Source organism: Pipistrellus hanaki (assembly GCF_964339955.1).
Source record: "Pipistrellus hanaki genome assembly, chromosome: 10".
NCBI classification, from domain to species: Eukaryota; Metazoa; Chordata; class Mammalia; order Chiroptera; family Vespertilionidae; genus Pipistrellus; species Pipistrellus hanaki.
Window position 1 is genome coordinate 55,607,595 of NC_140512.1, and position 21,928 is coordinate 55,629,522.

General features: G+C 39.6%; 1 protein-coding gene across 3 annotated transcripts in view; it reads right to left on the bottom strand.

The window, feature by feature from the left end:
• The window catches only part of AHCYL2 (adenosylhomocysteinase like 2), a 140,126-nt gene that overhangs the window by 24,294 nt on the left and 93,904 nt on the right, over positions 1 to 21,928 (bottom strand). For 2 of the 3 annotated variants that reach the window (XR_014796214.1, XM_084897640.1), the window contains exons 2-6: positions 16,421 to 16,532; positions 7,948 to 8,091; positions 7,403 to 7,503; positions 2,972 to 3,074; positions 1,177 to 1,271 (exon numbers count right to left, since the gene is read on the bottom strand). Coding sequence is in view for 2 of the 3 variants with exons in the window: in XM_084897640.1 (XP_084753766.1) it covers positions 1,177 to 1,271; positions 2,972 to 3,074; positions 7,403 to 7,503; positions 7,948 to 8,091; positions 16,421 to 16,532 (555 nt within the window). In the remaining variant the exon portion in view is untranslated. The remainder of the gene's footprint in view (positions 1 to 1,176; positions 1,272 to 2,971; positions 3,075 to 7,402; positions 7,504 to 7,947; positions 8,092 to 16,420; positions 16,533 to 21,928) is intronic. The other variant, XM_084897641.1, reaches the window with a different exon arrangement.

Below are 21,928 nucleotides of genomic sequence, written 5' to 3' on the forward strand. Positions count from 1 at the left end.
AATGAAACAGCCGAGACCGGTTTGGCTCAATGGATAGAGCATCGACTTGGGAACTGAAGAGTCCCGGGTTCGATTCCAGTCAAGGGCATGTACCTTGGTTGCGGGCATATCCCCAGTAGGGGGTGTGCAAGAGGCAGCTGATTGATGACTCTCTCTCATCGATGTTTCTAGCTCTCTATCTCTCTCCCTTCTTCTCTGTACAAAATCAATAAAATATATTTAAAAAATAAATAAAAATAAAAAACGAAACAAAAATTTTAAAAAGCAAAAATAAAAAACCTAAACTTTACGTATCTAGTTATCTTTCTCAGTGTAGAATGAATAAAGCAAAAAATCTGAACTTGGAAATCCTTCATGTTTACTATAAATCTAGCATATAATTCTAGAGAGAAAGCTAGGTACCACAGGAGGGGTGTGTGTGAGAGTGTGTATGTTTAGATTATTGTTGTTAGGGGATGGTAGCTTTGTATGAATGCTGAGCAGTATTTGTTGTTTTTTTAAAAAATATTTTTATTAATTTCAGAGAGAGGAAGGGAGAAGATATAAAGAGAAATGTTGAGAGAGAATCACTGATAAGCTGTCCCCTGCATTCCCCCTAATGGGATCAAGCCAGTAACCTGAGCATGTGCCCTTGACTGGAATCAAACCCTGGACCCTTCAGTCTGCAGGCCGACACTCTATCTATTGAGCCAAAAACCTTTGTTTTTTTTAAATCCTCACCCAAGGATATGTTTTTTGTTTTGTTTTTATTGAGTTTAGAGAGAGAAGAAGGGAGAGGGAGAGAGAGAGAATCAGAGAGAAATATCAATTAGTTGCCTCCCATATGTGCCCTGACCTGGAATCGAACTTGCAAATTTTTGGTACATGGGGCAATGTTCAATAACTTGAGCCACTTGGCCAGGGCTGCTGAGCAGTATTTTAATGTTGTAGTGAATATGAATGATTCTAAGATTAGCACTAACAATTACAGTACATTGAGGTTATAAAGAGATTTAATATTCTTGAGGTGCCCTGAGCATAAGTATCTAGTTCTGTTGGAAGCCCAGGTAGATTAGATAGAAAAGGAGTCCTTTTCCTTTTTTTCCTGTTGGGAAACCCTCTCCTAAGCCAGAGCCTCCCTCTCTACCTCTCCTTCTCTCCTCCCTACAGAACTGTGTTAGCTGAAATCTAACCCACCATGTTTGGCTGCCAGCCCTCCACATTCACACATCTATCAATGCACCACCAAAAGTCATCTTCTGACTCTCCTTTCCAGGCAAAGACAGGAAATCCTGAGAAAAAGGAACAAAGAGAAATCATTAATTTACGGGCTGACCCTAAATTCTGGCAAGATGATGCTGGTTTTCCTCAATTATGAACTCTTTCATTCTCCTGTTCTGTACTCCTTGGATTGACTTTCTTCCCTGATTAGTATTGACTTCAGTTCCTAATCCACTCCTCTGGTGGCCATTTTGCTCATTAGACCAAAGAGGATAAACAAAAGGGACAACAGTATGATGGAGACTAAACATATGACTTAAGGGGAAAAAGGAGAAACTAAAAACAATACTTGTTTATCCAGTCCAATTGGAATTCTCACCATTTCCCAAACAAACTTTGATCTTTCTCACTTCCATACTTTAGTCATCCCATCTTTCATCAGGAAAACCTTACACTTTTCTCCATCTGTTAAAAGGTTTATTATTTACCACACTTCATGGTCCGGTTAAGTGTCATGTTCCCAATGAAGCCTGATTAACTCAGCTGGAAGTGAACTCGTGGAATTGGAACTTTTATAAACCCTCCGTTTGAGCGCTGAATTTGGGTTTATGATATGTTGTGGCATTTATCATCTATGCTCTTATACTATCATTATCTACAAATGCGTCTTTTCTTCTCAAGGAAAATGTAAGATTCTGAGGGCAAAAACATTGACTCATTTGTCCTTAATATCTCTTATAGAAGGCATAATAAGTATTTGTTAAAAAAAAAAAAAAAAAAAGACAGCATGTACAATTCACAATTCATTAGGCTATATATTTAACCCTTTGCACTCCGCTGTCCCCTCTCAGGGGACATCGGAATTCTAGCATATCACTCGGATGTCCCCTCTCAGGGAACATTGCAGTTTATTAGTGATTATGGGGAATTGAGTTAATTCAACGCACGTTTCGCAAAGTAGCGTCGAGTAGCTGGTAGCCAATGTCCAGAATGGTTCGGAGTGCAAAGGGTTAATATTTGTATATTTTTTCTACATATATTTTACACAAATAAAAATTTTATGAATGAATGAATGTAAATGAAGAAACAAATGAAATGCTGAAAGTGCTAGCAGAAGGAGAGACATGCATGCACTAACCAGCTTCCTCCTCATTTCTCAAGAGCTCTGAAGCAAGGGTTTGGTTCCCTGATCAGTGTTGTGCTGCCAGGGAGTGAGGAGAAAAAACTAGCAAAGTTTAACTTGCCCATTTCTTTTGTCCTTCAAGTGCCAGTGGCTGTTGTGATCAAATATTAATCTTTCAGGTCAAATGCTGAAGCAGAAGCACCAAAATTAAATCAGAGCAAGCTGCTGAAATACCAACAGGACCACAAAACTATGGGTGAAGCATTGCCTTTTCTAATCCATATTACCTTAGAGTGGTATTTAATAATTAGCAAGTCAAGGCAAAGAATTAACTAATAAAGGTTATTAGACTTAGGTTAAGGGTTATTAGACTTAAGGAGATATTTGCAACTGTAAATATCTTCTGTATGGAAGCAAGAAAGATCAAAGTGTAGTTGGAAAATGGTGAGAATTCCAGTTACCAGGTAAATCTAGTTCATATTTAATAAGAAAAACCCAGAAAGAAAGCAAACTCATCAAAAATTGGGATTCATTTCTACCAAGACAGCTCCTTTAATGTCAACCTTCCTTAAAGGTTTATATTGAAATAATGGGAGTTTTTGGAGACTTAGTTTAGCCAAAGACACAGAGAGTAAGCAAAGATCTTACCACTTTCTGCTAAAGCAGCAGCCACTTCATTGAGAGTGGAGTAGATATTGCAGGCGGCCCATCGGCACTGAGCTCCCAAGGCACCCAGAGTTTCCATGAGCACCTATGTTAAAGGGAAAGCGGGAGATGAGCAACTTTTCCATAAATCTGTTTATTTCAAGTTTTAAACATATTTTTAAAAATTTAACCCACTGATTTGATCCTGATTTATTTTATTATATTTTATTAAATATATTTTATTGATTTTTTTACAGAGAGAAAGAGAGAGGGATAGAGAGTTAGAAACATCGACGAGAGAGAATCATCGATCAGCTGCCTCTTGCACACCCCCTACTGGGGATGTGCCCTCAATCAAGGTACATGCCCTTGACCGGAATTGAACCCAGGACCTTTCAGTCCGCAGGCTGACACTCTATCCATTGAGCCAAACCAGTTTCGGCCTGATTTATTTTATTTTAATATTTAAAGTAGAGATAGCAATCTTTTAAAGAAGGTAGTATATCACCCTACTGCTTTAATTAAGAGCTATTTTAACAATGATAAAGTTTTGGTCTAAAAGCTTGTTTTAAAATTTCCTGACAGTGGTTAACTCTTGAGTACTGCTAATTTTCATTTTAAAATTTTGTATTTATTATATTTTTTAAATTTATTTTTATTGATTTTTTAAAAAAAAATATTTTATTGAATTTTTACAGAGTGGAAGGGAGAGAGATAGAGAGCTAGAAACGTCGATGAGAGAGAAACATCGACCAGCCGCCTCTTGCACACCCCCTACCGGGGATGTGCCCGCAACCAATGTACATGCCCTTGACCGGAATCGAACCCGGGACCTTTCAGTCCGCAGACCGACGCTCTACCACTGAGCCAAACCGGCTTTGGCTATTTTTATTGATTTTTTACAGAGAGGAAGGGAGAGAGATAGAGCTAGAAAAGTCAATGAGAGAGAAACATCTACCAGCTGCCTCTTGCACATGCCCTAAGGGGGATGTGCCTGCAACCAATGTACATGCCCTTGACCAGAATCGAACCTGGGACCTTTCAGTCTGCAGACTGATGCTCTACCATTGAGCCAAACCAACTTCGGCTTAAAATTTTGTATTTAGTATATTTCTATAATGTAGAAAAACAGTCCCCTATCATCCCATGCTTCAGAATCCTATGCTATAGTATATTTCTATACTAAATGAAAATTCTAATAAAAAATATCCTTTAATATATAAAAAAAACCACTTGTAAACAGCTTTAATTAAAAAAAAAAAAAAAAAGCCACACACACAACACTTGTAAACAACTCCACTAACGTAGGCTAATCCCCTCATATAACTTGTCCAAGACCACATGGTAAATTAGTAGCAGAACTACTCGTATCTCTAAATTTCTAGTCTATACTACCTTTCAGTATCTAATTCCATTTTTCCCCCTCTTGTTTTCTTTTTTTACCTTAAAGAATTTCTAAAGTCCTACAACTTAGGAATTCTGAATTTTTCAAACAAAAGAATGATACAGAGACTTACCTACAAAGCAACATAAATTAACTATATTGTCTTAGATGGTTTGGCTCAGTTGCCTATGGACCAAAGGTTCCCAGGTTCGATTCCAGTCAAGGGCACGTACCTCGGTTGCAGGCTCCTCCCTGGCCCAGACCCTGGTCGGGGCTCCTGCAGGAGGCAACCAATCTATGTGAGACACATTGATATTTCTCTCTTCCACTCTCTCTAAAAATCAATGGAAAAATATCTTCGGGTGAGGATTCAAAACGATAATAAAATAAATTAATTAACTATAAAAGTCATTGGAACCAAGAATATAAAAACTATTCAAAGAACTTTGAGTCAAGACTGCTGGCTATTAGGGCACAAGCAGGAGTGAAGGCAGGTAGGAGTGAGAGGAGGACAGACAGAGCTTAAACCCAACTTTAAATCATTACCATTTAGAAGAAGTAGACAGGAAGTCTGGTTAGAAGGACCTATGAAACATACCTAAAACTATAAATAATCCAAGTCCACTAGAAACATGGGTAGGAAACTTAACTATAATAGATATTTCTGAAGCATTGGATTATAGGAGACTGTTTTGTTTTGTTTTTCTAGAGAGATTGTTTTTCTACATTATAGATTGTGATGTTTGCATATTGTAAAATAAACATAATTACTTTTGTAATCAGAAAAATAGAAACTAAAAATAAAACAGCAAAATTCCTTTGTAATTTTTAAAGGAGAAATAAAAAATGTGGGAAGGGTACATTAAAATGTTAAAATTGGTAAATGGGTTTTAACTACCCGATTAGAAAAAAATCTTTATTGTTGAAAGTATTACATATACCCCCCCCCACCTCTTCTAGTCCCTCCTCCCCCACCTAGGCCTTCACCACCCCATTGTCTGTGTCCATATATGCATACAAGTTCTGAGGTTGATCTCTTCCCACCCACCCTCCCCCGCCTTCTCTCTGAGATTCCACAGCCAGTTAACTCTGATTTTGATTACTCCAGGAAAAGTAGAAAGGAACTCTGATGAAAGGGTGGTGATATTCAGTGAGCCAGGAGGTAAAAAAGAACTTCGATATAATTTAGCAACATGAGACAGTACAGAAGCACTTACTATTTTAAGCCACCACACTGAAGTCTCATGTCCCTGCCTGGGGAAGCCCCAAAAAGGTTCTAAGAGCGCTTCTGCCTCAATTCATTAGTTTATAGCTCCAAAAAGAGAGAGCTTTTCAATTTATCATATTAATTTTGGGCTGCCAAAGTACTCTTTTCCTCAGAGAACATGGAACCCAGGAAAAGTGTCATAGGGAAGATGCTAACAGCAAATGTCTGTGCCTTAAGGAATCTCTGCTGTTCTTAATGAGGAATGTAGCCAAATAAATGTAGTAGTTTCAGGAGACAATTTTTTGAAAGTTGATCTAGCCATAAAAATTACTGGATCTTGCCGAAACCGGTTTGGCTCAGTGGTAGAGCGTCGGTCTGCGGACTGAAAGGTCCCAGGTTCGATTGCGGTCAAGGGCATGTACCTGGGTTGCGGGCACATCCCCAGTAGGGGGTGTGCAAGAGGCAGATGGTCAATGCTTCTCCCTCATGGACGTTTCTAGCTCTCTATCTCTCTCCCTTCCTCTCTGTAAAAAATCAATAAAATATATTTTTTAAAAAAAATGACTGGATCTTGCCCTAGCTTATTTGGCTCAGTGGATAGAGTGTCAGCCTGTGGACTGAAAAATCCCAGGTTGGATATGGGTCAAGGGTACATGCCTGGGTTTCGGGCTTGATCACCAATAGGGGGTGTGCAGGAGGCAGCCAATCAATGATTCTCTCATCATTGATGTTTCTGTCTCTCTCCCTGTCCCTTCCTCTCTGAAATCACTAAATGTGTGTGTGTGTGTGTGTGTGTGTGTGTGTTTAATGACCTGGACCTTATAAATTCTATAAAAGATTCCAGAGCATTTTCCAATACACCAATTTCCTATGTGATCTCATTATGGTGAACAACTCAGTATCTATTACATATTTGATGGTGGTTAATCAGTGGTTCTCAACAGAGGAACTTTGGGAAACTGTGGGCATATTTGGTTATCATAATAATTGAGAGGGTAGTGCTACTGGCATTTAATGGGCAGGGCCAGTTTGAAAGTGCAAAAACAGTTTTTTATATCAAGAAGCCATGCCACAGCTAGTGCATTGGAATAATTTTCAAATATTCCAATGAATTAGCTGTATTACCTTGGACAAATTACTTCAACTCTCTGAGCCTCAACTTTCTCATTTATAACTTGGAACTAGGAGTACCTGCTTTACATGGCCATTATGAGGATTAATAAACTAATACTTATTAAACTCTTAACCTAGTGCTTGGCAAGTTCCAAGCATCTAATGGTTGGGGTATTATTAACTACTAGTGGCCCGGTGCATGGATTTGTGCACATTGAAAGGGAATCTAGTGTGGGTGAACCCGATTTGGGGCCAACAAGGCCCCAGCAACAAGCTAACCCAGGGCTGATTCGGTGAGGAATCAGACTCCCTCCTCCCTCCTCTCTGGGTCTGGGGTGTGGGTGAACCAGATTCAGGCCAAAAGGGCCCCAGCAGCAAGCTGTCGGAGTGTCTGTCCCCTGATGGTCAGTGTGCCAGTCGAATGGTCACTTAGGCTTTTATTCTCTATAATCCTATATAATAAAAGCTTATCGTAATATGCAAATCGATTGAATGGTCGAATGACTGATTGCTATGATGTGCACTGACCACCAGGGGGCAGACACTCAATGCAGGAGCTGCCCCCAATCTGGGTGCCAGCCAAGGCGGGTGCCCCTAATTACCCCGCCAGTCACCCCACAGATTAGTTCTGATCACTGGCCAGGTCTAGGGGCCCTACCCATGCATGAGTTTCATGCACCGGGCCTCTAGTACATATAGATTGTTAAGTGGAGAAAGGAAAAAGACTTACGGCAGTCTGAGCAGTGATGTGTGTGCAGCCCACAATTTTGGCTCCAGCCAAAGGTTTTTCTCCTTGAGCTCTCTTCCTCAAAGCCATCAGGGCCGGCATTTCTGAAAAGACCAAATATATACACAGCAATATTAGAGAGGAGGGAATGAAAAAGAAAGAATAAAGAGAAAATTTTATTCTCTTAAGATCCTTCCCCTGATAAAGTTCCCTGTGAGATTAGGTTTTTTAAGGGATCAAGATAATAAATCTGACCCTTAAGGGGCTTTAGAGGCAAATGCTCAGTGTTCTGATTTCCTATATCCCAGGCCTCTTTATCCAGTCCCTCTCCCTTTTCCTTGTAGAGGAGTTCCTTGTAGACCCACCAGAGTTTACTCCCTCCCCACAATGTTTTCTGAGCTCAGATTGTTTTTTGTTTTTTTGTTATAAGTAGTCTTCCACATTACAATGAAATTTCATAAGCTACTAGGCCGCAGGACCAGGAAAGCGATTACTATGGACAAAAGGATACAGGCAGCTTGAGAGGAAAAGGTGCTTTCTTTCTTTACCTTGTTCAGCAATTTCAATTTCTCTTCGTCCAAACTCTGCCTGTTTGATGTTCTTGACACAGAAGTCACTGCTTCCCTTAGAGTTCTTTTGCTGCTTGTCCCTGGGAGATGTCTCATCATCAGAGCTATCTGTATATGATGCCGCTGAAAGGACAGAATAAAAAATCCTCAGGGGGAAAATGGCTTCCTTTAAAATTCCAAAATATGGAGGGAACTGAGGCTCCTCTGGTCACCCAGCACTACACACGTGTACACACCTGGTAAGCACCTAACTGGCACTGTGGAGCTGTCCCCATCATCTTCTATGGAAAGTGCTACCCAGAGGTCAGAAAGAGGAAGCCGAGAGGTTGTCCAAGACATTACCCCTGGATTGCATTAACTTGGAATCTAGGGCTGACTTTATTTTCAGAACATGCAGAGGTCTTTGGATATGCAAAAATAGAGAGATTACACCATGGTAGCAATAGGTTAAAGTTCTAAATGCAAGATCACGGTCATGAACCTAGGGGTTTCTGGGATTCTAGCTACCTTTCTTGGTCTGCTGCTTAAATGCCTGATGTAATTTGTGTTTTAGTACAATAACGAAATAGATAAGACCTAGAAAACAAGGAACCCATGGGAAAATAATTAAGAACCACACAAAAAGTGTTTGTCTGCCATAACAAAGCTTTCTTTTTCAAGGCTGGCTCTGATGAGGCTGAACTACGTCTGCAGACCCAATTAGACATTGACAATGAAGTATTCAGCCTGCTCTCCCTTATTGCTAGCCTCTGTTAGTCCTGCATTAGGCATTTTAGAATCCCAGAGAAATGATAAATCCTCTTTGGTATAATAAAATGCTCTCATGACAAACTCATTTAGCAATACACACTAGAAGGTGAAAGGTATGACTTTTGATTGTGGCTAATAGGCAGTAGCAGCTGCTGCTATTCCCATGACTAACTGAGGTCTTCCTAGTCTTCATTTAATTCTGTAGTTGCTGGTTGTTTGCTGGATGATTTGAATGTTTCCTTCCTTGATTTATGTTTCAGATTCTGTGGATAGGTTCTTCCTAAGGAGTCATCAAGGTTGGGAGGAAGGTTGGGGAACATAAAGTATGGTCTATATATTTTCCAATTAGATAAGAAGTTTTTCCATTTAAGAGGAGAAACCTGCAAAGTCTCATAGCCCCTAAGGTCTCTAGTACTCTGATCTACTTATATCCAGAGAATTAAGACATTTTTGGGACTTCTTAGCCAACAGTCTATCTCTGGGAGGGCTGTAAAAGGCAAGTCTGACCTTGCCCAGTTAATCAGGCATGGCACTACAAAATGTTTGGCCAGCAGGGGCCTCTGTCTCTCCTGGAGTTGGAAAACAGCCATAGAGCAAAGTCCTAACACGAGGCAACAAGAATGAGCCTGAGTCACAGTCACCAGGGAGGTGAGGAAATTAATAAATCCCCAAAGAGACTTTTGTTCTCGAAAGGAGCTAATCTGTACAAAAAGTCTGTGGTTCTCCCTCCTAGGGTGAGTGAGAGCTCAAAGTACCTTTGGCAACAGAGCCCAGAAACAGCTTCCTGGGCAGTCACCTGTTTCACTAATCAATACTCAGAAATAGCTTATGAGTTGGAAGCTGAGGGAACCATGCTTCTACCACCCGAGAGAAGAAAATAACAGCCTTCCCTAACCCTGATCCAATTTACAGGATAATTGTTTTGAAGAAAGTGTTTACATTCAGAATACAGAAATTTCAAACCTTTTTCCAGAGCCAGGATGATTTTTATGTCCCCAATGGCCATTTAAATATAGTGGTTATGTGTTCTGGCGTCAGACAGACTTCAGCTGAAGTCTCAGTTTCTGTTTCCAGCTGAATAAAGTGGAGATGGTTCTAAAACCTATTTAATAGGGTTGACAATTCATCCATATATTCAGTCATTCACACATTCAAATACACAGAAAAATTCAACAAAATTTTACTGCATATCTGCTATGTACCAGGCACATTCTAAGTGCTGGGGATAAGGACAGATATAGGCTGTCTTTACCTTCATTGAGTTTTCATGAAATAACTAATTATAAAAGTAATCATTTTAGAGTTTTTCTTTCCTTGTGGTTATAATTTGTACTATGAAGCAGACTGTACAATAGGCAGAAATGGCTTTTCAAAGTCAAGTTATTAAGAGATGAAATAAGATAATGTAAGTAAAGTGTTTAGTACAATGCTTGGTGTAAAGCACTCAATAAATGATACCTGATATTACCAGGTTTTATACATGTTTTAAATGCAGTAGCACACATAACACTTCAAGGATCCTTATTCAGCTTTAGGATTTTGAATGGGAAAGGAATAACATACATACAATATTATTTAACAGGGTTTTTTCCTACCTCTGCCACTTCCTAATCTACCCAAGCAGCAGGTGGTTGGGCTGGCAGGTGATTGAAAAGGTTGAGGCTGGAGTCCTGACTCTACCCAGAATGGCTCTCCTCTCCTCTGCCTCTTTCAGCTTCTAAAGGTGAGTCAGGGAGTAAAAAAACAAACAAAAAACTACGACAAGACCCCCAAATTTTCCCTTAAGAGAAGCACACTAATTTTTAACTTGAGTTGTTTACTTCCAATTCAAAGAAAAAAGTTTATTTATACCACCTTCCTATTCTAAAATGAGAAAAAGCACACCCCAAAATCAGTATTCTATTTCTTTTTTTTTTTTTTTTTTATATTTTATTGAGTTTTTACAGAGAGGAAGGGAGAGGGATAGAGAGTTAGAAACATCGATGAGAGAGAATCATCGATCAGCTGCCTACATCACACCCCCTACTGGGGATGTGCCCACAACCAAGGTACATGCCCTTGACCGGAATCGAACCCGGGACCTTTGAGTCCTCAGGCCGACGCTCTATCCACTGAGCCAAACCAGTTTCGGCAGTATTCTATTTCTTAACAGTAGTTAATTGGTTGTAGTTAGTTCAACCAATGTGTGGTGGTGTTTTTTTTGTTTTTGTTTTTTGGGCCAAAATGAATTTGTTTTCAAAGAGCCCTTGATATACAATAGATCTGTTATCAGGTTAGAAAGAAAAATACCAGTTGTCTAGATTGTAAAAGTATGTGAATGTAAAAGGGCTGACAGGCCCAGACTGAGTGTTACTTCTGCAAGCACAGTGGAAAGATTATTCCTAAACTAGTGTAACATTCATTTTTTAAATCCTACTCATTTCTGCCACTATATTTAAAGTACCACATTCATGAAAATAGCTGAGATAGTCTTAAACATTTTCCTGGGGAAAAATGGAGAAATGCAACACATCTGTATATACACACTTGAAAAGTTTCTAAAGTGTTTGTTCTTTAGAAGCCCAGAGTCTTAATTAAAAATGAATTCTGAAGCCCAGAGTCTTAATTAAAAATAAATGAGCAATCACCAAGGCAATACCTACTGAAGTACAGGCCTGAGACCTTGGCTCTTACTTCACCTCTAATTAGTTATGTGATCAGTTTTCAATTTATCCAACTGTAAAATAGGTTGTATAACAGAGTCCTCTCTCCCTTTCCTCTACTAAAACCAAAAAAGTCTTATGAATAAATGAGATAATACCAAAAAAGGTTTAACTCTAGATAGAAATTAATATAAAGTACAATATAATGTTCCCATGAAATGTTGTCTTGTTTCATGATATCGCAGAATCAAAGCATAACTTGAGGAATCACTAATTCACAATCTATCCTATAGAATAGGGGTGTCGAACTCAATCAGAGAAGGGGCCAAAATCTAAAATCCAGCCTAAATCGCGGGCCGAATGGTTTACTGAACAGTCATAAACTGACAATGTCATAAACTGACAGCAGAGTGCAGTGATGACAGCGCGGTGCGGGCCACATTGCAAGGCCTGGCGGGCTGGATTTGGCCCGCGGGCCTTGTGTTTGACACATGTGCTATAGAACATGCATACATATGTTCTAGGGCTCACACCTGATGAAGTCTTACCTCCTAGCAGCTGTGATATTGTGGGTTATTGCTAGGAGAAGAAGCAGTCAGACTCCTGGTTGAATTAGTCCTATTAGGCTATTTTAAGTCAGGCAATTCCTCTTGGGCCCAATCTATTCATTTGGTAATGGAAATAACAGTAGGGACCTGTGTGTCAATGTGCAGCAGATTTCACTGATGAGTAACACTCTAGAAACATGTGAAAAGCTATGTTAGCAACCAAAATACAAATAAACAAAATGTTATTATTTGAAAAATATTAGAATACTTCAACCAATTATGACCTAAGAGACTGCAGTCTTTCCTTCTTATCCTTAACCAATTAATTCCCTGCAAAGACAGCTTTTTCAGAAGTGTATTACTGAGAATGATCTGGCTTTGAAGAAACATCTTCTGCTCATTTATTTTTATGAGGTTTTGTGTTTAGGGAGAGAGTTTTTAGAAGGTTTTTTTTAATATATATAAAATAACTTTAGGGATTAATGTAGCCCTTTTCAAGCTAGCATTAGCCTTGAAGCATCCATTAAATATAGGACTTAACTTCTCTTCTATGCATCTCAAAGGGTACTAGTTAGTTCATCCTTTGAAGAACTAAGAAAAACAGTCTCTCACCATTTTCTGTATTCTGTGATTCAGATGAGGAAACCTGGTTGAGAAAGCCTGGCAGAAGTTTCTAAACAAAAACATTTTGTAATGTCATAAACCTTCTTTTATCTGTTTATGTGCACAGAGTAGATCAGAGACCTCAACAAGGGAGTAAAGTATATTAAAATCTCTGGACACCTTTCACCAATATTTACTCATTGAGCATCTCTCATGTATCAAACACAATTCCAAGTGCTGGAAACAGAGCAATATAAAACAAGCAGAAATCTCTGCTCTCAAGGATCTCATGTTTAAGGGGAAAGCAGATAACAATAAATTAGTAAAAATATATGTTATATGGTAAGTGCTATGGAGAAAAATTTGATAGGGAGTGTTGGGTGGGTTGTTTGTACAATTTTATTTTTTAATATTTTTATTAATTTCAGAGAGGAAGGGAGAGGGAGAGAGAGAGAAACATCAATGATGAGAGAGAATCATCAATCAGCTGCCTCCTGCACAGCCCCTACTGGGGACTGAGCTTACAACCCTGGCATGTGCCCTTAATTGGAATTGAACCTGAGACTCTTCAGTCCAAAAGCCAATGCTCTATCCACTGAGCCAGGGCTGTTTGTACAAATTTAAAAGAGAAACCAGGATAGACCAATTTTGAGAGGGGATCTTTTGTCAAGAACTGGAGGTAAGCCTTAACCGGTTTGGCTCAGTGTCGGCCTGCGGACTGAAGGGTCCCGGGTTCGATTCCGGTCAAGGGCATGTACCTTGGTTGAGGGTACATCCCCAGTAGGGAGTGTGCAGGAGGCAGCTGAATCGATGTTTTTAACTCTCTATCTGTAAAAATCAATAAAATATATTTAAAATAAAATTTTTTAAAAAAGAACTGGAGGTATGACCCAGATAGGGTATCTTAGAGCATTCCAGGCAGAGGGAATAGCAAGTGCAAACGTCTTAAAGCAGAAGAATTTCAAAATAACAAAATAACAGTAAGAAGGCTAGTCTAACTGGAGTGAAACGAATAACTGGGGGAGGCAGGAGGTTTGGGAAAGTAAAGATGTGATTAAAAATGTAATAGGAGGCTGAATGGTATACTTTGTAGGCCATTGTAAGAATTTTAGGCTATACTCTGAGTGAGAATGGGAAGCCATGGGGGATTCTGAGCTGAGAAGTGATATAACCTGACTTATCTTAAAATAATTAATCTTGCTATAGTATTGTCAACAGACTGAAGAGAGGTAAGGTTGGAACTCAGGAACTCAGCTTTTAAGATATGGGAGATTTGAGATGCCTAAAACACCCAAGTGAAAGGACTGATAGGCAATTGAATACAAAGATCTAGTATGTATGGGAGAGATTTCAGCTGGGGATAAAATTTGAGAATCATATGTCACCACTATGTGGTATTTAAAACTATGAAACTAAGACTAGAAACTAGTTCTCTCCCAACTCTCAGTTCAAGACTTGAGGCAGCAGGCATATCCATTCGGCATATGTTTAAGAGGACTTGAAAATTGTTCATGCAAAACAAAACAAAACAAAACCCAAAAAAACAAATGGGGTAACAGTATGTGTGACACAGATGCAAATAAAAATATTTTGGGAATTCATTTTAAAAGTACTGAGTTATGGAAATAACACTTCCTACTGATTAGTTCAGACCATATCTGGAATATTATATACTTAGGCATAATATTTTTAAAGAAAAACTTAACCTTGAATATTCCCAGATGAGGATAGCCTTGACTGTGGGATGCCCCCAAAATGGTGATTTTCATTTCTAATTCTAGGTAAAATCTTTAAATTCAAGGAATTGGAATACCAGGTTTTGGGTTTGATCCCCGGTTGAGGAGGGTGTGGGAGGCAACTGATCGATGCTTCTCTCTCATATTGATGTTTCCCTCTGTCTTTCTCTTCCTCCCTCTTTAAAGCCAATTAAATAATAATAACAAAAATAGCCGGGACCGGTTTGGCTCAATGGATAGAGCGTCGGCTTGGGAACTGAAGGGTCCCGGGTTCGATTCCGGTCAAGGGCATGTACCTTGGTTGCGGGCACATCCTTGGTAGGGGGTGTGCAAGAGGCAGCTGGTCGATGACTCTCTCTCATCGATGTTTCTAACTCTCTATCTCTCTCCCTTCCTCTCTATACAAAATCAATAAAAATATATTTAAAATAATAATAATAAATAAATAATAATAACAAAAATAAATTCCAATAACTAGAAGAGTTTATCAGGAGCTAAATAACTAGATAAATGAAGGGTGACACTATAATTTAAAATGCTCCCAAAGAGGTCAGATAGCTATATGCAGGGTTGCCATCAATGCAATTGCAAGCATCCAGTAGAAAGCTGAAGAGCTGACTTTTAATTTCTTTTTCATCTCCAGAATGTTTTGACTTCAATGCTCTGGAGCTTAATACCCTTAAATGGCTAGAAGTGGTTAATAATTTTTTAATTAAAAATGGCAATTTAAAAGGTCCATGTTTTCCAGAGTGTCACCAGTTAGTGACACACCAATAAGTTTACCAGCCAACTATGTGTTCGCTTAGAAACCAAGTGCATCAATCACACTCTTCTAGGTAAACAGGTATTTTGTAGGTATACTCCCTGAATATAGAGTTTCATTGGGAAGGCAGGCATTAGTTTTTCTCTGCAGAAACACAGTTAGAAATATGGATCTAGTGTGTAGGGAATAAATTGAGTTGGAGTTAAAATTTAGTATAGTTATTATTTAGTATAATCTTTAGATAAACATGCACAAACTACTAGTCTAAAATGTTATACTCTGTTTTACAATTCACATTTTCACAATTATTAAAGTTTCCAGAGTTATATTAGCTGGTTTATGAATTTTCAACACTGGTTATTTCAGCCGAGTAAGAGTGGTACCACACTTGGTGTCTGCAGACAAAAATCCATAGGAAATTATCTCATGTTCTTTACATCATTCACTTATTGTGGGGAGAAAGTAAAAAATGAATGTAAAAATGTAAACAACAATCTACCAATCTAAAAGTTAGTTTTCTAAACAGGCATTCTTCAAGTTTACATAATAAATATTGCTTTCCTAATTGTGTGAAGAACAAATAAAACTTCAGGTCAGGATGAAAACTTTCTAATGAATATTACTACTTCTAATGTGAAGAGACAACTCAGTTTCCTACCACATTCCACTATAAGAGCAAAATAAAATAGCTCCATATTAGATCAGATACATACTGGGCACTGTTGCACAAATAGCCAATGCCTTAAAGGGGTTTTACATGGTAACAGCTTATCTGGCATTAAATGATAAAACTCAGGGCACATATATTTGAAATAGTGCCACTGCAAAGGAAGAAAGGAATAATAAGCAATACAATATCACAGCTTAGAAGAGAAGGCAAAGGGCTCACTTGAACTAGCAACAACGTTTTCGTGTTTGTTGGGGCAATTAAGGTTTCCCCATTAATATGCAAGTACCAGCTGGAAGGATAGGGAACCCCTCTTCTATTTTCAAAGAAAGGAAAAAGAAGTCTTAACACATGTTGTTTAGTGAAGGTCATCAGTGAGCAACATACTCCTTCCCACCCTTTGAATAAATCAGAACTCAATTTCCTTAATCACCTTCTTCTACCTTTATTGGAAAAAGAGGCTTCTATTAAACTCCACTCTTAATCCCCAAAAGCAAGCATATCAAACTGGAGGCCCATGTGTCGCATTCCATGTTTATTTGGCCTGCGTTAACCTTTGATTTTGACATATTTGCCCAAGAGGAATCCAAAAATTCCATCTAGAATTTTGGTCTAAATTTCAACTTAGAGACCAAGTGTTTATTCCAAAGCACGGGCTTGACCATGCTTAATCAGCCTTGGGTAGGCAGTGGGGTCGATTGGTCATACCTCCCCAGCTGAGTCCACAGAAGTTCAGTACTCACCTGAACTGTAGCTGTCAGTAGACGACTGAGAAATGGAACGAGACAGAGAGCGGCGTCCAATTTTGGTGGGACGTTTGTTAAATTCTTGCTTCTGGTCAGCAAACTGGATCTGCTAAGAAAAAGGACTCTAGTTACATAAAGGAAAACAACCTCTGCTTTGAGATAACATTTCAAGGTAGTTGATCTAACTGTACCAACCCACCTTGAGAATGTTAACACTCTGGAGAGAAGAATGATTTTTCATTCTTTACTTATTATATTTCCTATCAAATTTAAAATATTCAATCCACTCTCTGACTATATGCTTTTATTTTATTACTAGAGGCCCAGTGCCTGGATGTGTACACTGGTGGGGTCCCTCAGCCTGGCCTGTGCCCTCTTGCAATCTGGGACCCCTCCGGGGATGTTGAGGAGCTGGCTTCGCCCTGACCCCCGCAAGCTAGGTGCACTGGGTCTCTAGTATGCATGTAAGATTTTTGGTTAATCTCTTCCCACTCTTCCCCTCCCACCTTCTCTCTGAGATTCATCAGTCTGTTCCATGTTCCCATGCCTGTGGTTTCTGCTCCTTCATTGAGCATCTGCCCCCTGGTTGTCAATGCGCATCATAGCTACTGGACGGTCACTTAGGCTTTTATATACATAGATTATTGTTATTTTTTAAAATCCTCACCTGAGAGAGTGGTAGGGAGGGAGGAGGGAGAGAAACATCTGCTGGTTGCTTCCTACACGTGTCCCCACTGGGGTCAGGGATTGAACCTGCAACCGAGGTATGTGGCCTTTGACTAGGAATCAAACCTTTGACCCTTTGGTCTGTGGGCTGACACTCTAACCACTGAGCAACCAGCCAGGGCTATATGCTTTTTACAATAAAATTGTGATGGGGGGGGGCGGGGGGGAGAGAAAGGGAGAGAGAAAGGGAGAGGAAGAAAGAATGGGATTTCTGATTAAAATTAATTTTTAGAAAGCTGAGTCATATTCAGAAATTCTTTCTATAGTCTTGCTGAAAAGAATTTTGAGACTATTCCAATTTTCACCTATCTAGATGAGAAACTGCAAGGTACAGGAAGGTAAAGTGACTTGCCTTCAAGGTTTTAAGATTCTCAGGAAATGGTTTGGTATAATGAAAAAATAGATAGGCTTTCCATTCAAACAGAACGTTCCTGAGACTGCATTAAAAATAATAGCTATGGCCGAAACCGGTTTGGCTCAGTGGATAGAGCATCGGTCTGTGGACTGAAAGGTCCCAGGTTCGATTCTGGTCAAGGGCATGTACCTTGGTTGAGGGCACATCCCTGGTGGTGGTGGTGGGGGGCGGGTTATGTGTGCAGGAGGCAGCTGGTTGATGTTCTCTCTCATCGATGTTTCTAGCTCTCTGTCCCTCTTTCTCTCTCTTCCTCTGTGTAAAAAAAAATAAATAAATAAAAATAAAAATAAATCAATAAAATATATATTTAAAAAAAAATAATGGCTATGCTGAAACCGGTTTGGCTCAGTTGATAGAGCCTTGGCCTGTGGACAGAAAGGTCCTGGGTTCAATTCCAGTCAAGGGCATGTACCTTGGTTGCGGGCTTATTCCCAGTGGGGGGTGTGCAAGAGGCAGCTGATTGGTGATTTTCTCTCATCGATGTTTCTAACTCTCTATCCCTCTTTATTTCTCTCTGTAAGAATCAATAAAAAAATCAATAAAAATGGAATCACTTCGTGCGTGATTTACTTAAAAAAAAAAAAATAATGACTATACCACTCACTAGCTATGTGATGTTGGTCAAGATGTTTCTATTAGCCTCATTTTCTCATAAATACAGCAAAGATGAAAATGCCTCACAAATTTTAGAGAAACAATGTATGGGCATACTTTGTTTTATTGTGCTTCACAGATGTTGCATTTTTGTTTTTGGTTGTTTGTTTATTTATACAAATTGAAGGCAAGACTCTCCACCAGCAAAAGATTACAATTCTATTGTGATAGCCTGGAAACAACACCCCCACCCCCCCATCTCTGAGGTACGCCTGTAGGTAAACTGTGAGACATAGCAGGAGATTCAGTAAGTCCACTCCCCCACTCCAGCCCCTACAGTTTACAAATCTTCTTATAGCTCTTGCAGATAGTCACTACAGTTTTTAAAGATGTATTAATTAGCTTTTTAATACTAGTAAGTATAGTAAACATTAATTTATTATTTTTAATGCTTGCTATCATAAAATATCTAAAAGCCACAAGAGTGATCATTTGTCCTATCTAATGAAGAGGTAATATGCAAATTGACCATCACTCCAACACCCAAGATGGCCGCCCCTATGTGGTAAAAGATAGCCAGAGGGGGAGGGCAGCTGTGGGCTATCAGGCCAGCAGGGGAGGGTAGTTAGGGGTGACTGGGCTTGCAGGGGAGGACAGTAGGGGGTGAACAGGCCTGCAGGGGAGGGCAGTTGGAAGGGAACAGGCCTGCAGTGGAGGGCAGTTAGGAGTGACCAGGCCAGCAGGGAAGGGCAGTTAGAGGTAACCAGGCTGGCAGGGGAGTGATTAGGTGGTGATCAGGATGGCAGTCAGAAGTGGTTAGGGGTAATCAGGCAGGCAGGCTAGCGGTTGGGAGCCCACAGTCCTGGATTGTAAGAGGTCCCAGGTTGGAGAGTGTTCAGGCTGAGCTGTGGGACACCTCACCTCTGTACACAAATTTTGTGCACTGGGCCTCTAGTTAACTATAATATGACAGGTGTAAAGGAGTGAATAAGTGTACTGAATATGTATAAACCTCAATACTCGAGACTGCATTTTGGACACTATCTGAAAATGAATTTCTTGCACTTTTATCTCTTTCTCTTGCTGTTGGAGGTTCTGGCTGCTATTTTTTAATACTTTATCAATCAAAGCTCATATAATTTGAACAAATATATTTTTTCTTTTCCCCTAATTGAAAATTTGCATTAATTGCTTAAATGATTCTGGATCCCAGGTGGCAAGGAGGCAGGAAGCACCTAAGATCTGACAACTGCTTCTACCTTTCATAATAAAAAGATGATTCCTTGATGGGCAGAACACAGATACAGCATATGAAAATGAGAGCAGCAACTGACCTCCATTTCCTGCAGCTAGAGGTAACTACCGTACTACCGTGTTTCCCCGAAAATAAGACATCCTCCGAAAATAAGATCTACTTACAGGTTTCCTTCTGAGTGAAATATAAGGCATCCCCCCGAAAATAAGGCCCCTCCTAGGCTCTGACTCAGAATGCTATCGCTAAACATGAGAGATTTGGTCTACTGATTCTGAAAGAAATGGAGTCACAAGAAATTCACCAGGAAATTCAGGAATTGGATTGTTATGATGATGTTCCAGATGATGATGACATGATTGTCATTGAATAAATGAGTAAATTCTTGATACTGTAGGATTCACAGTTTGTCTGGTTTGTGTTGACAACTACCGTACTACCGTATACAAGTAATAAATTTCCTTTATTTTCATTTAACAATAAATGTGTACCGTATTCTTCTTCATAGAAAAATAAGACATCCCCTGAAAATAAGACCTAGCGCATTTTTGGGGGCAAAAATTAATATAAGACACTGTCTTATTTTCGGGAAAATAGGGTAAGTCATTTGAGTATTGAGACAAAGGAACCAATGACAAATTTAATTAGATTAGCATGTCTTTCAGGGGAATTCATACCATATTCATAGCTGTAGCAAAATAGAAAGCCTATGCAGCATTTCCAAGCTATAAATTATTTTCAGCAATAGGAAAATTCATTGGATTAAAAGTTCTTTGCAAAATAAAAAGGGGCAAAACTGATTATTTTGCTAAACAGGTAAAGTGCCCTTTCTATGAACTCCCATGGGATATACATGAACTTCCACGTACGTCTCCAATTATAGCACTTATCACACTGAACCCTGTATGAGCAACTGGCTCCATAAAGGCAGGAGCTATATTCATTCTCAGACACCAATGCCTGACACGTGGTAGGCAGTCATGTGCTGAAATGAATCTGAAGTAGCCTAGTCGATCTTCACTGTCCGTACATGGTTGAATATTAAGTAAACATGGTAAGCATAAACCAAGCTTATAGTTAAAAGAAGTTTTAAGGGCAAAAAAATTTGGGAAGGGGAGGAAGGTGGGTGGGAAAATGGGGAGGAGGATAGCAGTCAAGCTCAAAACTGGTTTGCATTTCATCAACCTTGTTTAAGACAATGACTTGTCTTTATTCTGTTTTAGAGGCCCATCTAGGAAAAGGAGTAATAACTGTCCTTCCAAAAGTCACAATGAGTCACTAACTTTAGCAGTGCCTTCTTAAAACAGCAAGAAGAGAGTAACAGATAAACCCTCCCTGAGGTATGTTAACAACCCCCTCCCATCCCACAGGCCACTAGAGGGGGCCAATCACTCTGCTTCCCTAGGATCAGGGGTGGGTGGGCACACATACATTTACCCCAATAACACTAAGCCATAGCTGCATCATCATCTCACACCATTTTCCCTAAGCTAAGCTCCTTTCTCTATTCTTCTCTATTTGCAGTAATTCCTTCTTCCATTTAGGTCAAGTTTAGGCTGTTTTTGGCACTACAGAAGACTATGTGGGCTTTTTCACTCAGAGGCATAGCGTACTAAATGTTGTTTACTTGTTTGATACTGAACTCAAGTTTCTTTTGGACAGAATATTAGAGACTAACCACTACATAGAATGTTATACCATTTTCTGGAGAAATTAATGTTTATCTCTTACGGATAACCAGGGCATATGTTTTAAGTCGGTCATCCCTGTTGCCCACCTACCCTAATAGTTAAATAGTATATACATTCCTTACTCAACAGCTCACCTTGTAACACTCAACCTCTTGTAACTCAGTAGTCTGTCCACTCCCGGCAGGCGTATTTTGGTAGATACTATCCCTAATTTTCTATGTGTCTGAAATCAGAGAGTCCTTCAAGGTAATCCACCTTTTTTTTCCCCAGAGAGAACTGCCTAATTTCAACAAGCATTAAGATAAGGAAAGGAAAGAGACTGCTAGGAGAGGGGCAGCTCACCTTTTGTCAGAAGGAGGGATGAAAGCAGGAAAGGAGGGAAAAAGCAGCTGGCCTTTCACATTAACGGTCATCACAGCAGCAAGACTGGAAAGTAAGAGCTTAGCCTCACCTGGGCTTTAATCCCAGATTTGCCACTGACAACGTATTTCTTCTTGTTGCTCAGCATAGTGACATTACCAGCCCTACTGCCACCTCTCTGGGCCAGGGACCCTTGTGGTTAGGCCTTTAATCTTTCCGCACCAGCAATTCTGTTGGCTCTGATTCCAGCTAGCTTCCCCCGCTCCCTCCTCGGTTGGGAGGTGGGGTGCTACCCTTCGCTGGAATCACTGAAGCTGCTCTAACAACCCCTCCAGCAATTGAACCCAATGTAATAACGCATTTGTTAGTGGCTCATCAGCCATTCCTAATTCTGGTGGCTGTTTTGCTTTTATTATATTTTTTTCCTAAACACCTAATTACACGATCCTCTGACCTCTAAACCTTAA